Consider the following 18,213-nt stretch of genomic DNA (forward strand, 5'->3'; position numbering starts at 1 on the left):
TAACTATTTACACTGTAGCTCTCTAGTAGTTAATATACAAAGTACTCACAATTCTCTACCTACTATTCTCAGTTACAATATTTAGTACTGAAGTAGACCCAGAGACAGGGTTTTGAGCAATCGGTACTTTTATTCAGCTCAGAGAACAAGTGACAGCTCAGCAAGGCAAAGTGACAATTCAGCGAGTACCGACTGACTCTGGCTGGAGAAACCGCTCCTTTTATATATTTGCGGTTCCCGCCAAAGCCAGAGCCGGCCGCGTCTGAGCCAATCAGGAGCGACTTCCTGCTTGGCCTCAGACAGCGCCGAAAGAGGAACAAACTATTTACAGAGTTACAAGGTAGCCATTACAGGATACAACACCCCTCCCCTCATAGTTGGACACATCCATCAAGAAGCCATGTGACAAAGTCGTCCAATCGGTGGGGCCTCTGAGGAACTCGCGCTGACCTGCGCAGTTCAATTTCTCCTTCGCCACCGACTGTGGAGGATGGCTCGCCGCTGTTCTCCCGGTGTTGCGGACTTGGCCTGGCGGGCCCAACGAAGGCTTCGGAGGACGAGGATGGTTCGGCGTCGCTGGATGGTTCCCCCTGGCCCGATAAGTCTCTTTGCGTGTCTCTTATTTCGGGCAATGTACTAAAGTCTGTTGAAGGGGGAGAGTCCATGTCAGCGGTTTGTGGCAATTGATTTTCTGTTCGCTTCCGAATGTGGTCTATGTGTCGTTTCCACAAGCGACCATCCTCTAGTTTAACAACATAGGTCTTAGGTGCATTTTGCTTAACAATAATTCCCTTCATCCAGTTTACATTTCCATCAAAACATTTTACATATACATTTTGTCCCAAATACATTTCCCTTTCAGGTTTTGTACACATTTGGTTATTATTAACACAGAACCTTGGGTTTAACCTGTCTAGTGGTGACCACAATTTCCTTCCCATCAATAACTCTGCAGGGCTTACATGTGTGTGCGAGTTAGGGGTAATGTGTTGGGTGAGTAGGAATTGGTCCAAGTTCTGTTGCACATCTCCAGGGCCTGATCTGCGCAATGCCTCCTTTGCCACCCGTACGTAACGTTCTGCCAATCCGTTAGCCCAGGGCGAATAAGGCGAGATGAGGGCATGCCTGACCCCTAGGCCATCTAGGAACAATTCGAATTGCCTGGCTGTCAGCTGTGGCCCATTGTCAGACACTAAGAGATCTGGGCAACCATGGGATGCAAACAGTCTGCTCAATACCTTGATAGTGGCACTTGTGGTTATGTTGTTCATTGCTATTATTTCCAACCATTTTGAGAAAGCATCAACCACTATTAAAAAATACTGAGACCCCACTGGGCCAGCAAAATCAATGTGGATTCTAGACCAAGGACCAGCAGGCTGTTCCCACTCAGCTGGAGTTGTTTTGGGGGGACTGGGTCGTGACTCTTGGCACGGATCACACTTTGAAACCCAATTTTCAATATCAGCATCTAGCCCTGGCCACCATAAATGCCCCCTTGCCAGGCTCTTCATCCTGACAATCCCAGGATGACCCACATGTAACATTTTGAGTACCTTTCCCCTTAGGCTTTTGGGAATGATCACTCTATCCCCCCACAGTAAACAACCTTTTACATACGATAATTCAAGTCTTTTGTTTTTAAAATCACACAATTCAGTTTTCACAACATCATTTTGCCATCCCTTTAGAACACAGTTCACCACTTGTTTAAGGATTTGATCTTGCTGCGTGTGTGCAGCTACCTCTTTTGCTGTGGTTAGTGGGTTTTCCTCGAGTTCTATCATTAACACATCTGTGGAAGGAACAGGGTCTTCCACTAAGTCTGCTATGGGGCATCTGCTTAGGCCGTCTGCATGATTGATTTCCTTCCCCCCCTTGTGGGTGAGCTCATACTGATACCCAGAGAGGAAAAGAGCCCATCTGATTAGTCTTGGAGACATGAAAGGTGGAGTGGGCTTGTTGGGGGCTAGCAGGCCTAGTAAGGGTTTGTGGTCCGTGACTAGCTCAAAGCTTCTTCCAAAAATGTAATTGTGAAACTTCTTTACCCCTGCCACTAATGCTAGAGCCTCCTTGTCTAACTGGCTATAATTCCTTTCTGTGCTGGTCATGGTTCTAGAAAAAAATGCTATTGGGGCCTCTGTCTTATTAGGTAGAACGTGAGCTAGGACTCCTCCTATGCCGTACGGCGAAGCGTCGCACGTGAGCCTAATGGGTAGTGAAGCACTATATTGGACTACTACACTTTTAGAGGTTAATAAATTTTTTATTTGAGAAAAAGCTTCACGTTCAGTTTTCCCCCATGTCCAGCGGGCTTCCTTCTGGAGTAAACGATGGAGAGGCTCTGCTACTGTTGCCTTCTGCTTTAAGAAAACGGAATAAAAATTAAGGAGGCCCAAAAATGCCTGCAACTCATTCTTATCTCGTGGCTCTGGGGCTTCTCTAATTGCTCTCAGCTTCTCTGTTGTGGGGTGGATACCTTCCTTATCTATTTTATATCCTAGGAATTCTATACTGTTGGTTCCCCAGACACATTTATCAGGCTTGATTCTTAAACCTTTGTCCTGTAACCTCTTAAGTACTTCCCTTATTCTTTTGTTTACTTGTTCCTGGTTTTCCCCTGCAATTAAGATGTCATCAAAGTATGGAATGGCCCCATTTACCCCTGACAATAGGCGTTCCATGATGCTCTGGAATATTCCTGGGGCTATGCTTACCCCAAACTGTAACCTCGTGCATTTGAAAGCCCCCCTGTGCGTTACAATTGTTTGAGCGTTTGCTGTTTGTTCATCGACCGGGAGTTGCTGGTAAGCTTGCGCCAGGTCGATCTTTGCGAACCTTTTCCCCTCCCCCAGGGAGTGTAGCAGTTGTTGCACAACCGGGATGGGGTAGGGGTGGTGTTGGAGTGCCTTGTTTAGGGTTGATTTGTAATCAGCGCAAACTCTTAAAGAGCCATCTGGCTTCAGAGGGGTAACTATGGGAGTTTCCCATGGCCCCTGCTCCACAGGGACCAAAATACCTTGGCTAATGAGTTTGTCCAGCTGTATATCTAGTTTGGGGAGGAGCGGCAGGGGGACCCTGCGAGGTTTTAGTCTGATCGGTGGGACCTTGGGGTCAATAGAGAAAGATATAGGGGGCCCCTTATACAATCCCAGTGTGGGGCTGAACACTTCAGGGAACTCTTTCACAAAGTTAGGCATATCACAACAGTTTACATTACACACACCCGAAATCTCGATCCCCAGTGGTTCCATCCATGCTAAACCCAGAAGAGAGTGCTTGGCCCCTGTTACAATAAGCATGGGAAGGGTACATTTAACATTCTTGAATGCGATAGGTACATTTGCTGTTCCCAAGACCGAGATTACTCCCCCCTGAAAGTCTCTAATCACCAAAGAGGTTTGATTTAGGTCAGCCTTAGATACATTAGGCATATACAGTTTAAATTTTTCCCAGGGCATGATGGTATATCTAGAGCCCGTATCCAGCTCCATTGAGCAAGGTTGGTTATTGAGTAACAGTGATATAACAATTTTAGCCCCCTTTTTGGTTGCCGTGTTATTCACGGAAAATTGAGAGTTACCTCTATAGTAGTCGCGGTTAGCGGTTGAGTAGTTCCTTTGACCCGCGTTGCGGAATGGTCTCCTTTCTCGCGCTTGGGGGGGTCTGGTTTTGAGGTCGCTGGTATTGCGGTGTGGCAAATGTGTCCTCTGGCGCTGTTGCTCTGCATGCGATGGCGATGTGGCCTCTCCGGTTGCAACGGCGGCATGTAGCGTCTCGGAAGGGGCATCGATGGTGCTGGTGATTTCCCCGGCAGCCCGCGCAGGGGGCTGGGTGAGTAGCTCTCAGGTGTCTCGGCTGGTCTTGCACCAGGAGGCAGTTGTCTCCGCTGGAACTTTGTTGGCTGGGGTTGTCTGTTTCCACGGCGCTGGGAGACACGGAGTCGATTTTCGCAATGATTTCTCGCCTTCCGTGCTCTTTCAGTTCTCTCGCCGCCGCGTCGGCTGCTTCTGCGGTTTGCGCCAGTTTAATTACGGTTTGTAGAGTCGGCTCTTCTTCGATGAGGAGTTTATTTCTCACCGTGTTGCTTTTCATGCCGAAAACCAGGGCGTCGGTGAGGCGAGCTTCCGGGTCTTTAAACTTGCATTGAGCAAGTACCGTTCGCAGCCGCGTTGTAAACTGGCTGATCGACTCGGTTTCTCTCTGAACCATCATGTGGAATTGGTGCCGAAAAACCATGGCTGGTTTGGTCGGCTTGAAGTGGCTCGCCAGTTTTTGTTGTAGGACGTCCCACGCTGTGGCTCTTGCTTGTTCTGGTTCGGTGAGAGTTTGGGCTAGTCTGCGGATTTCTGCGCCGCAGTAGTTAAGGAAAATAGCCCGTCTGCGATCGGCTTCGGCGTCCTGCATTCCCGCCGCCTCGAGGAAGATCTCGAAGGTGGCCATGTACTCGTCCCATGTCGATTTCTCGGGATCGAAGATTTCCGGAGCCTGGCCGATCTGGATTTTGTCCATGTTGCACGCGAAGTTTCTTCCGTCCGTTCGTCGCCAGTGAAGTAGACCCAGAGACAGGGTTTTGAGCAATCGGTACTTTTATTCAGCTCAGAGAACAAGTGACAGCTCAGCAAGGCAAAGTGACAATTCAGCGAGTACCGACTGACTCTGGCTGGAGAAACCGCTCCTTTTATATATTTGCGGTTCCCGCCAAAGCCAGAGCCGGCCGCGTCTGAGCCAATCAGGAGCGACTTCCTGCTTGGCCTCAGACAGCGCCGAAAGAGGAACAAACTATTTACAGAGTTACAAGGTAGCCATTACAGGATACAACAAGTACAATTCTTCATCCATCACAATCCACCTAATTTACAAGCCACTCTAAACTATACTTAGCCACAATATCTTCAAGCCAAGCCAAGCCACACCAACACCTATGCAAAGGTGCATTATGTACTTTTGTCAGCCAATCAGGTTACATTATAGTTTGCATATTCACCATGACTAGGCAGTTTTACATTGTTCAAGTTATACAATTCTTCTCTCTGCAATTTGGAATATTCTCTCAGGTAGGCCTGATCTTGATAAATGCTAAATAGCCCCAGGCCTACCAATAGAGGTGTCTTTTTAAAACCTTCGGAAGGCTGGGAGGGTGAGGGTAGTGCGAATCTCTGGGGTGAGTTGATTCCAAAGGGCTGGAGCTGCCAGAAAGAAGGCCCTTCCCCTAGGCCATGACAGTCGGCATTGCTTGGCTGACAGGACCTGAAGAAGGCCGACTCTGTTGGGCCTGACCAGCCACTGGGATATGTGAAGCAGGAGACAGTCCCATAGGTAATCTGGTCCTAAGCCATGTAGGGTTTTATAGGTAATGACCAACACATTAAATTGCGTTTGGACACCAATCGGTAGCTGATGCAGCTCGTGGAGTGATCGTGAGATATGGATATGCCTTGGCAAGCCGCTCCAAGTCTCCGGAGAGGGGCGGCATACAAATCTAATAAATAAATAAATAATAAATTTTGGACTAGCTGCAGTCTCTGAACATTCCAACTGTGCCCACTTGTGTCCACTCAGGATCAATTCAGTTTAGAATATAGAATAACAGAGTTGAAAGGACTTTGGAGCTCTTCTAGTCCAACCTCATGTTCAAGAATGGCACCCTATATCAGTGTTGACAAACCTTTTTGGCATTGAGTACTGAAATGGGAGCATGCGCGTCAGAAATGAGTTACAACTTACCTTACTGCCGGTTCGCTCCATCCCACACTGCGTCGGCGCACCTCATGGACATAAACGAAAAATCCGAAATAAATAAAGAAATAACAAAGCCCCCAAAAAGATGGCGACCGCATACACAGTGCTAGAACTCAGCTTCTGCGCATGTTCAGAAGGAAAAAAAGAAATTCAATTTTTTTTAAAAAATGGCAGCGTCCATGAACCGGCACCGACCAATCCAGTTTGATGATGTCATGATGACATCACCAGCAGGATGCTACCAGTTCAGGTGAACTGGTCCAAACCAGGAGGAACCCACCCCTGGTGTGCATGCTGTAAACGGGAAGAGCAGCTGCCTGGCCCATGTGTTCCTGGTTTCCAGCATGTGCATGCACACTGGCCACCTGGTCTTCCAGTTTTTGGCATGAATGCATGTGTGAAGACCAGCTCGCCAATGTGCATGCACACTGATAGATTGTTTAGGGAAAAATATATCCACAAAACAACTCAAAAACAGCATTAGGTGTGAATGGTAATAGTAATGGACTGTTCAGACACATAAACCAGTACAATATATATATATTGTATATATATTGTCGAGAGGCAAAAAAGGAGCTGTGATGTTCCTTCAATATACCAGGGTGATTCGACACAAAATGTAACCCTTCCCTGGTACAGAGCTGAAAGGACTGGATACTGTAGCCTAGAGGTTAATTCTCGGCCTTACAAGGCAAAGACTGCAGGTTCAAGTCTCAGTGAGGGTATGGCTAGCTGATGAGGCCAAAATAAGGCCGAAATAGATCTATCCTAGTCTCCCTTAATTTTCAAATCAGCAAAGACATGTGACATATGTGTGTGTGTGTGTGTGTGTTTTATGGTACAGAGCTGAAGGGATCAGGTCTGGTGGCTCAGCTGTTAATTCTCTGCCTTACAAGGCAAAAGCTGCCGGATCAAATCCCAGTAAGGGTGTGGCTAGCTGATGAGGCCAGAACAAGGCCGAAATGGTGCCATCCTAGTCTCCCTTAATTTTAAAATTTCAGCAAAAATCCCATGTTATATTATATACAGCAACAAGGTAGAATAATCTCTTTACACTTCTAATCACAAATACAATCTCAATATCCAATACAAACCAGTTAACATCCACGCACAACTCTAGACATACAGTAACGTGATTGGGATACTGATCATTGTACGTTTTAGCCTTCAGTCCATTAATCATCTTTGTTGCTCTTCTCTGCACTCTACCTAGAGTTTCAACACCTCTTTTATATTGTGGTGTCCAAAACTAGACCCAGTATTACAGTTTGTTTGTTTGTTTGTTTGTTTGTTTATTTGTTTATTTATTCATTCATTCATTCATTCATTTATTTATTTATTTATTTATTTATTTATTTATTTATTTATTTATTTATTTATTTGACTTATAGGCTGCCCCTCTCCGTGGACTCGAGGCAGCTTACAACATTTCGATAAAAAAGATACAATATGTAAAACATTTCTAAGCCAATTAATAAAATAGTTAATTTAAAAATTATCTTAAAACTAATCTTTTAAAATGAAACCATCACATGCATACTGTCACATCCAATACATTTACTGGGCAGAGGCTGGAGTCTGGTGACCCCAGGCCTGACGACATAAGTGCGTTTTCAGGTTCTTACAAAAGGCAAGGAGGGTGGGGGCAGTGTGAATCTCTGGGGGGAGTTGATTCCAGAGGGCCGGGCCCCCCACAGAGAAGACTCTTCCCCTAGGACCCGCCAAATGACATTGTCTAGTTGACGGGACCCAGAGAAGGCCAACTCTGTGGGACCTAATCAGATGCTGGGATTCATGCGGCAGAAGGTGGTCCCATAGGTAATCTGGTACTATGCTATGTAGGGCTTTATAGGTCATAACCAACACTTTGAATTGTGTCCGGAAACCAGTTGGCAGTCAATGTAGTCAGCGGAGTGCTGGAGAGACATGGGCATATCTTGGTAGGCCTATAATAGCTCGTGTGGCTGCATTCTGCACAATTTGTAGTTTCTGAACACTTTTCAAAGATAGCCCCATGTAGAGACCATTGCAGTAATCGAACCTCGAGGTGATAAGGGCGTGAGTGACTGTGAGCAAAGACTCCCTATTCAAATAGGGCCGCAACTGTCGCACCAGGCGAACCTGGGCAACCGCTCCCTTGCCACAGCTGAGAGATGATGATCTAAAGTCAGCCATGAATCGAGGAGGATGCCCAAGTTGTGAATCTCTCTGAGGGGGGCAAAAGCTCTCCCTGCAGGGTGATGGAAGGACAGATGGACGTGTCCTTGGGAGGCAGTACCCACAACCACTCCGTCTTGTCTGGATTGATCTTGTTATGGTATTATTAATCCCAGTACATCTTAAAGTAGCCATAACACTTCATGTGTTTTTGATACCGCTCCGAGTCTCCGGAGAGGGGTGGCATACAAAACTAATTAATAATAATAATAATAATAATAATAATAATAATAATAATAATAATATTTTGATATTATTTCTCTGTTGATACAATCTAGGAGGGGAGGTGGGTTCCTCCAGTTTTGACTCGTTCACCTGAACTGGTGACCTTCTGGTGATGTCACAATGACATCACAGAACTGGTTCAGTCGGTGCAAGTCCATGGGCACCGCCACCTTTTTTTGATTTTTTTTTCTTCTGAGCATGTGCAGAAGCAGGATTTCCAGCACTGTGCATGTGGTCACCCTCTTGGTTTTGGATTTTTAAAAAGAAATTTTTGAATTTCCTTAAATATTTTTTTTCCTTCTCAGCATGTGCAGAAGTTTCATTTCTGGAACGGTGTATACGGTCACTATGTTGTTTTTGGCTTTTATTTATTTATTTATTTGCAGATTTTTCAGCACTGCACATGGCCTGGGAGGAAGTGAACCGGCTGCAAGGTAAGTCAGCACCCACCCTTGTTTAAGACTTCCTTAACCTGAGTGGGGAGGGGACAAGTTTTGAAGGATGCTAAAGCTGGGTCCACTGTATTTTATAAAGAAAACTGGATCTGAGAAGCTGTCTTATTTACCCTTCTACGAGAAGGGATGCTTTTAATCCTTGAATCGGAAAGGGGTGTCTGCTGAGTACATTTCATTCTTACTTATGGAGCTTTGTCGTGCTCTCCCCTCCTACGATACTTACCATTAACCCACATCAGTATCACAGCCACCATCAAGAGAACATTCCCAGTGCAAGAAATCCATAGAACAATCCGATGCCAACGAGGGCATATTCTGTGATCTGCAAAATTCAAATAAAAACATTTGGGATGTTACTCTAACCTAAGTAGATACGAGCTTTATCTTATGTATTTTGCAGATCGTCTGACACTTCTACTAAATAGAGTGGGCCTTCTCCGGGTCCCGTCAACTAAACAATGTCAGTTGGCGGGGCCCAGGGGAAGAGCCTTCTCTGTGGCGGCCCCGACCCTCTGGAACCAACTCCCCCCAGAGATTAGAATAGCCCCCACCCTCCTTGCCTTTCATAAGCTCCTCAAAACCCACCTCTGCCATCAGGAATGGGGGAATTAAGATAATCTTTCCCCCTAGGCTTCTACATTTTATGCATGGTATGTTTGTATGTATGATTGGTTTTATAACAAGGGTTTTTAACTGTTGTAGTATTGGATTTTTACATTCTGTTTTTTTGTCACTGTTGTTAGCCGCCCCGAGTCTATGGAGAGGGGCGGCATACAAATCCAATAAACAAACAAACAAACAAAAACAAACAAACAAATAAATAAATAAATAAACAAACAAATAAACAAATAAATGTAAGTAAGTAAGTAAGTAAGTAAGTCATGCTAGAAAGGCAAGTTATTGAATCGCTCAGCTCAACATGTCCTCCTTGACCTTCTGTTGCAGGCATGTGATATTCCAAGCCTTTGCCAAATAAACTTTTGCTTCCTTATTCCAAATTCCCTTTCTGATTGTTACAAGCTTTCCTCCCTCTCATTTTGCCACTCAATTTTAAAATATGTATTGTAGGATCAGTAGTGGGTTCTAAAACCTGTCACTACTGGTTCTCTCATGACATGTGTGTTCTTGTGCAGGCACAGAAGCATCCTGGGCAGGTGGGTGGAGTCTCCCACTGCCGCCGCTATCGGTTTGCAGAATTGGGCCAAACAGGGAACAATCCACTGCTGTGTAGGACGTTTTTATATATTTTGTTGTTTTTCCCACTTGGAGGCATGCCTTTTTTGTTACTACTCTGTCCCCTTTTCACCCCATCTTATACAGTGGTACCTCTACTTATGAACTTAATTCATTCCGTGACCAGGTTCTTAAGTAGAAAAGTTTGTAAGAAGAAGCCATTTTCCCCATAGGAATCAATGTAAAAGCAAATAATGTGTGTGATTTGGGAAACCACAGGGAGGGTGAAGGCCCTGTTTCCTCCCAGGAGATTCGAAGAGAGGCCCCACGGAGGCTTCTCCCCACCTTTTCCGGCCCTGTTTTCTCCTAGGAGATTCATAGAGAGGCCCCTCGGAGGCTTCTCCCTGCCTTTTCCGGTTACAGTTTCCTCCCACGAGATTCCTAGAGAGGCCCCTTGGAGGCTTCTCCCTGCCTTTTCCGGCCCTGTTTTCTCCCAGGAGATTCCTAGAGAGGCCCCTCGGAGGCTTCTCCCTGCCTTTTCCGGTTACAGTTTCCTCCCAGGAGATTCCTAGAGAGGCCCCACGGAGGCTTCTCCCTGCCTTTTCCGGTTACAGTTTCGGAGGCTCAGGTTTGTAAGTGGAAAATGGTTCTTGAGAAAAGGCAAAAAAATCTTGAACACCCGGTTCTTTTCTAGAAAAGTTCATAAGTAGAGGCGTTCTTAGGTAGAGGTACCACTGTATTGCAAATGTGTATGCATTTGTTTCACTTTTCTTCATTTTTGCTTTTTTATTTAATGAATAAAAGTATAATTTTAAAAACTTGGTTTTGTTTTATGTATTACCCAGCAGACTGCATTTTGTCCTGTGTTACTTTTTTTTTTTTAATGCTTTTAGTCCATTTTATTTAATCCAAATGTTTCCAATAGAAAAAAAAATATTTGCAGCTCAAGCTTGAATTTTTGAGCTTGGTTGTTTTCTTGCAGACATTTCGTTACTGAAGCAGGTAACATCATCAGTGCTAAAAGAAGTGGGATTTGCTTTCTGTTTATATACAATGCCTTGCCCCAGCAATGTTGTTGGGAATATTATTCCCTTTTTGCTAGTTTCTTGATAAAGCTGTTGTTTAGGGCTTGATTGTCTAACCGAGTTAGTAATTCTTTAATTGGGATATTGTTTATTGCTTGATTATTGGTATGGTATTAATTCTGATGTTAATCCCTGTTTATCTGTATCTTGATTGCTGGCTGAGGAAATGATATTCTGCTTTAAGCTTTTTGACTGTCTCTTTTGAATGGTACACAAATGTTGTTTATATTTATGTGCTTGTTGATGGCTAATTTGTCTGATGCGAGGCTTCCAGGAATTGCCCAGAGTTTTAGACTTGGCTGGGTTTAAGATGCTTACAGTTTCCCGATTGAAATTATAGTTAAATTTAAATGTTGGTTACACATTGCTGTGTAGTAAATAGCAAGGACATAAAATATATTTAAATAAATAAATTTCCAAACAATGGTATTGGCTATAGTCAACTTTCTCTCCCCCACCCAGTAATTCTCCTCCCCCAGGCTTACAAAAAAATTTATGCATGGTATGTCTGCATGTATGATTGGTTTATTAAATTAGGGTTTTTAAATTAACTTAAAATACTGGATTTGTTTATATTGTCTTATTGTTGTTGTTAGCCGCCCCGAGTCTGCGGAGAGGGGCGGTATACAAAACAAACAAACAAACAAACAAATAAATAAATTGTCTTAAAAATTATATTATACAAGTAAAAACTACAGAATAAATTTAAAAGTATAGAAAAAGGAAAAGAGAGAGGAAAAAGAAAAATCCCAAGCAAGTATAATCTACATTAACAGCTTATAAGGTAAAGGTTCTCCTGCAGATATGTGCTAGTCGTTCCTAGCAAGTATAATCTATATTAATCTACATTAACAATTGATTAGGTAAAGGTTCCCCTGCAGATGTGTGCTAGTCATTCCTGGCTCTAGGGGGCAATGCTCATCTCTGTTTCTAAGCTGAAGAGGCAGCGCTGTCCAAAGACGTCTCCGTCGTATTGCGGCCGGCATGACTAAACACCGAAGGTGCACAGAGCACTATTACCTTTCCACCAAAGTGGTCCCTATTTTTCTACTTGCATTTTTTACATGGTTTTGAACAGCTAGGTTGGCAGAAGCTGGGACAAGTAGTGGGAGCTCGCTCTGTTACGCACTAGGGATTCGAACCGCTGAACTGCTGACCTTCTGATCAACAAATTCATTATCTTAGCCATTTTAACAGGTTATTACCATCCCTTAAAATATATTTCTTCATTTCATATCTCAACCCCCTCTATTAAACAGCAAAAGTCCATTAAGTATTATCAGAAATAACAACATTACATTACAATTTCTAGGAGCTGTTCATAAATCAATACATGCCAAATTATTTTGCAGTTTATATTAGCACTCTGTATTGGACAAAGAATTTTAAAACTTGCTCAGATGAAATGCATGACAGTTACATTTTTCTTAATTTTTGCTAATATGCCAAGTTAAGCTGATTGAATTTGGGCGGCTTACAAATTCAATCATTTTAATTCAAATTTGATTCAATTTGAATTAAGTGAATTATAACTGATCTTTTTAAAAAGAAGAATCAGTTTTGAAGTAAAATTTGAATGTATTTAAGGTTTTTTTTTCCTTTTGCAGAACTGGGGTGGGTATGGCCCACATATTATACATTCAGCCCATTGGCCGCCATTTTGACACCCCTGTTCTAAAAGACAAACACTATGGGTGACAAGATTTACTTTCCAGAACCCTGAGGATGTTCAGAGTGGGGGTGGTGCAGTGGTTAGAGTGCAGCACTGCAGGCTACTTCAGCTAACTGCTACCTGTAGTTCAGCAGTTCAAATCTCACCACCGACTCAAGGTTGACTCAGCCTTCCATCCTTCCGAGGTGGGTAAAATGTCCACTCCGAGTTCCATACTGCTCCATTCTCCCTGTCTTGTGTAAACATTTAAAGACCCACCTCTGCTGGCAGGTCTGGGGCCATTCAAATTTTAATACCTTGCCCCACCCAATTAATGAATGTATGATGGATGATGCATGAATATGTTGCAACTTTTAATTATGCGGATTTTAATATGTAATGTTTGATTTCTACATGCTGTGAGCTGCCTTGAGTCCCAGGAGAAGGACGGCACAGAAATCAAATCAAATCAACAAACGAACAAACAAACAAAATGAACAACAAACAAACAAACAAACAAACAAAAAAACCAAGACCTGTGAAAATCTCCACAGACGCAAATAAGCACATGTGAAACAATTGTAATGAGAACCAATTTTGACATTGAAGAAAAAGAACAACAAAGGCTCTCCGTGTTCTTCTATCTCAGAAGATAAGAGAGGAAGATCCCTATCAAAGTTCAAATTGATCAAATTTCAGAGTTCAAGTACCAAGACTGTGGTAAATCCACAGTAACTGAATTTAAACATGCCTGGGATAAACATATATCCATCCTAAGATAAAATACAGGAAATAGTATAAGGGCAGACTAGATGGACCATGAGGTCTTTTTCTGCCGTCAATCTTCTATGTTTCTCTGTTTCAAGGATTGATGGGCATGGGTAGGTGAAGAACAAGACATTTAGAACAATTTCTAGTACCAAGCCACATTAACCTTTAGAGGTAATGGTTGGCAGCTCTTGGTATCTGTAAAACCACAGGGAAATAAAATATGCCTTTCTCTTAGCACAAAGCTAACCAACATAGAACTCTGTTCAAATTGTACTTGATACCTATTCCCCATTGCATTCTTACAAGTATTTTTAGAGATCCACTTTGCCAATGTTTTATACATGACAGAACAATGCAACCACAGTTTGTTTTTAATGTGCCAAAGTCCGCAGTGCTCTGCATTACTGCATTCATCAAGGACCCCTAAGCTTTGTGTAACTTTTGTACAATTACTGGGGAGCAAAGTTAACCTGCAGGACATCCAGTGCAAAGAATTTCTTTCTGTTTTCTCTATGAGAAGATGCAACAAGGCAGAGCCACTCTTGTCAGCAGTATCTCGGATATTATACTTGTTTCTGTTATTACAATCAATATTGCATGATATCTAATGGTTTTTTTTCCTACAAGCTAAATACACATATGTAGTGTGCCACCCCTCTGTTATCTCTACAGCAACAATCTTTGGAGAGAAATTGACCTGGGAAATATTGTGACTGGCTCAAAGTGAGCTTTGCAACCAAGTGATAACTTAAATCTGGGTCTTTATTTGCACCCCTTATTCCTACCCTCTACTGGCTATGGGCTTCTACTTATATAATTTATATATATACATATATAAAAGGCTGAAATGGAAGACCTTTCAGAAAGAATGTTGCCTTTCTCAGTCCGAGAGGCTGTCCTGAAATAAATGATCTTACCTGCCTGTGGAACAGCAATGAAATTTGAGCTTCTTCTCGATGAGGAATCTGCAGAACATATGATGTCTGCATAGACCAGACCGGTATCCATGGTCAACTGCAACCCAAAATAGACAGGTTAGGTGTAAGCGAGGCGTTCTTAATACGCCCGCACATGAGTAACGGAAGTGTTGCTGATCTATGCTACCTATAACTTCTCCTAAGTGTTAATTATATTCTCTCTGCCCATGTATAATTGTGGTTATGTGCTCCTACGCTGAAAAGAGGAAAATCTCTAAGAGAATATGAATGTGTTCTTTTCTAGGTGGTTTCCAGACAACAGTGCAAGTGAAGCTAAGAGTCAATGTTGCATTTTACAAAGGAAACTAAGACTAAAAGTTCACACACAGCCCTCTTTTTCATTCTATGTTTGTGATCTCCACTAACAGGCCAGGAGGTTCAACAGGTGGAATACCTCTGCACCCACCCACACAAAAGAAACTACAGTAGCCCAGGATGGCAACTATGCCCCAATCCAGGACACGCCGTTTCATCTGCTCTCTTTTCATGTTCACCCTCCCCATTTTCATCCGTCCAGTATAATCTGCCCATTGAGAATGAGTGGATTTTATTTGTCTATTTCTGAAATCCCACTTTCAAGTTAAAATGGTATCTCATCTATCTTCACCCCCTAGCAGTGATGGGCCCCATCCGGTACAAATGGGATCAGCGATCCGTTAGTGGTTTTTGATGGGTTCTGGAGACCGACCCGACTGCGCGCACACCCAACAGGTGTGCACATGCCTCCGTGTGATATTTTGCTTCTTTGCATGCACCCGAAGTAAAATCTCATGCAAGGACGCATGCGCAGAAGCAAAAAAAAAGGGACAAAAATTGCCGAAATCTCGCCCACACAGGTGTCCTCATGCGAGATACCACTTCGGGTGCATGTGCAGAAACAAAATCTTGCACAGAGGTGCGTGCACATGTGTTGGGTGTGCCGACACCAGTTTCAGGATCTTGTACCAGTAGGGAAAAGTAAATAGAGCCCTTCACTGCCCCCTAGGTGTCAAACTCGTAGCTCATGGGCTGGCTGTGATACGTGCTGCCCTTGCCCCCGCCCAGTTTAACGAAGGGGGGGAAAGTCCTGTTACATCACATGGCGATTCCCTTGCCCTAGAGAAAGAATTGCAACATCATATGTAACTCCCATTTTGTAGCCTAGCCACGTTCTTTGCCACTAAAACCAGATGTGTATTTCTAAGGTCCGTTTAGGAAGTCCTTGAGAAGCTCTCCTTGACAAATGGTGATTGCTGCAACCTTCTCTTTTGATCACCATTGTTTTTTAAAAATAATTTTTAGTGGATATAAATATTAAAATACATTCAGGACATTGATTAGACTTGTACACACATAACATAACATAAATACATATGTGCAGACATACAAACAAAGCGAAAAAAGAAAAAAGAATGAGAAAAAAATTGAAAAAAGAAAAAAAGAAAAGAAAAAAAATGCAACTTCTAAATCTCTTCTTTTTACAGTAAACTATATTGTTGTCATATTTCATACAGTTAAATGTATTTCTTTTACAGTTTTTTACTTTCAATCTATTTTCTTATTAATATCAATATTTCAGTATCTACATTTTATATAATCCAATCAACATGCAAGCATTAAGATGTTATTATTATCCATTCCCTAATTCTCTATCAATATTTTTACACTCTACAGGTTTCTGCTATTTCCTCTACTCTCCTTGTTTCCTTTCTTTTCTCTATCCAGCTATATAACATATTCCAGCTTTCATAAAATTCTGTCTTCTTTGTTGTTCAATGTATATGTTAATTTGTCCAGTTCTGCACACTCTAATATTTTTAAAATAATAGTCCTATCGCTCGGTATTTTGTTGTTTCCAGTGTTGTGCCATTACTATTCTTGTTGCTGTAAAAATGTCTTGATTGATGTACCTATATTTTTCCCCTAAGTTTCTGGTTCCATATTAATCTATTGTTGTATTATTTCTTCTAACCATTTATATATTTTGATCCACAGTTTTTTAATTTTAGGGCATGACCACCATATATGATAATAAGTTCCTTCCTTTTCCTGGCATTTCCAACATTTAGGGTCCATGTTTTTGTACATTTTTGCAAGTCTCGCAGGTGGAAGATGCCACCTGTAGAACATTTTATATAAATTTTCTTTATAAGATGTGGCTTTTGTCAGTTTATAATTGGAGGTCCAAATTTTCTCCCATTGGTCCAAGTTTATACTGTATCCAAAATTCCTTCCCCAGCTGATCATACATCCCTTGACAATTTCTACTTCCATATTATAATTTAATAAATATTTATATATTCTAGTTATGAATTTTCTTCCTAGTTCCAATAGTTCTTTTGTTTGCAATTCCCTCTTTCTTTTTATCTTCATTAAATTTGGATTTGATTTGATAGTATGTCCACCAGTCTAGGGTTATGCCTTTTCGTTTTATACTTTCCCAGTCTTTTAAGTTACCCTGAGCATCCAATATTTCTTTGTACTTTAATATTCTCTGTAGGTTTATTACCTTTGGATATATGAGAGCCTCCATACTGGAGATCCATACAGGTATTTCTATATAATGGCAGGATTTAATTTTCAAACAGATTTTATGAAGGGATTATCTAATTATGGTTATAGAAATGTGAGTGTACTTTATGTTTCCCATACCATAAAAGGCTATGCCAACGTGTTTGCAGTTCATGTGCTTCTAAAGTTAATAATCTGACATTTTTTAATGTTATCCACTCAGTGAACCACTGCAATTCTGCTGCTTGATAGTATAACTCTATGTCTGGTGCTCCGAATCCTCCTTGTTATCTATTATCTTGGAAGTCTTTTAATCTTACTCTCACTTTTTTCTTTACCCAACTGAACCTCATTATCATTTTGTTTAAATCTTGAAAATATTTTTGGTCTAATTTGATTGGAATGCATTGAAATAAATACAGTATTTTGGGAAGTATGGACATTTTAATAGCTGAAATTCTTCCCAATAGTGAAATCGGGAGTTTATTCCAATTCTCTAATTTCTTAGCTATTTGTTTGCTTAATATGATGTAGCGATCCTTTTTTAATGTTCTACATCTTGCAGATATAACAATACCTAAGTATTTAGTTTTTTTAACCACTTGTATTGCTAAATGTCTTTCTAATTCTTGATTCTGTTGATTACTCATATTTTTAGTTATTATCTTGGATTTAGTTTTAGTTTTGTTTACTGTATTTTCATACGTGCTACTTTCCCAAATTTGTTTGTTTCTTTAAGAAGGTATTCTGCTGATTCAAGTGGGTTTTCCAATATACAGACTATATCGTCTGCAAAAGCTTGCACTTTGTATTCTTGTTCTCTAATTTTGAGGCCTTGTATATGTACGCTTTGTCTAATTTGTTGTAATAGAGTTTCTAACGTAAATATAAAAAGCAAGGGGGACATTGGGCAGCCTTGTTTTAATGCATTTTGGATGCTCAATTGTTTTGTTAGTTCTCCATTTACAATTAATTTAGCTTTTTACTCTGTGTAGATTGCCTCTATCATTTTTATGTATTTTGGTCCAAATTTCATCATTTTAAATTTATTAATAAAAAAATCCCAGTTCAAATTGTCAAATGCTTTCCCCCCCCCCCCCCAAATGTAATTTTTATTTCCAGTTTCAAATTTTCTACAAGAAAACAATAAAAAAATAGAAAACTCTAGAAGTTGTCAAGCACCCTGATGTGCCAGGTCACTACAGAAACACAGCTCTGTTGCTGGGTCGCTACGGAGATAAGATACTGGCATCAGGCAGCTTGCTACAGGAACATTAGAGGCTGAAGCACCTGGATTTGATGAGACAAGCCGCATCCCAGGTGCTTGAAATCCCCTTGGGCCAAGAATGATTGGTGAAGCCAGCCCTGCCTCTCGGAGATATGGCAGGGTAATGGGAACAGGGCTCCTGGATTATGAATAATTGGAG

General features: G+C 41.8%; 1 protein-coding gene across 1 annotated transcript in view; it reads right to left on the reverse strand.

The window, feature by feature from the left end:
• LOC139158369 (killer cell lectin-like receptor subfamily B member 1B allele C) overlaps positions 1-14,575 on the reverse strand; it is a 31,356-nt gene extending 16,781 nt beyond the window's left edge. The window contains exons 1-2 of the mRNA XM_070735671.1: positions 14,237-14,575; positions 8,863-8,961 (exon numbers count right to left, since the gene is read on the reverse strand). Of these exons, the coding sequence (XP_070591772.1) occupies positions 8,863-8,961; positions 14,237-14,327 (190 nt within the window). The 5' untranslated portion in view covers positions 14,328-14,575. The remainder of the gene's footprint in view (positions 1-8,862; positions 8,962-14,236) is intronic.
• Between the last annotated feature and the right edge of the window lie 3,638 nt (positions 14,576-18,213).

The sequence above is a fragment of the Erythrolamprus reginae genome, chromosome 2 (assembly GCF_031021105.1).
Source record: "Erythrolamprus reginae isolate rEryReg1 chromosome 2, rEryReg1.hap1, whole genome shotgun sequence".
Lineage (NCBI taxonomy): Eukaryota > Metazoa > Chordata > Lepidosauria > Squamata > Dipsadidae > Erythrolamprus > Erythrolamprus reginae.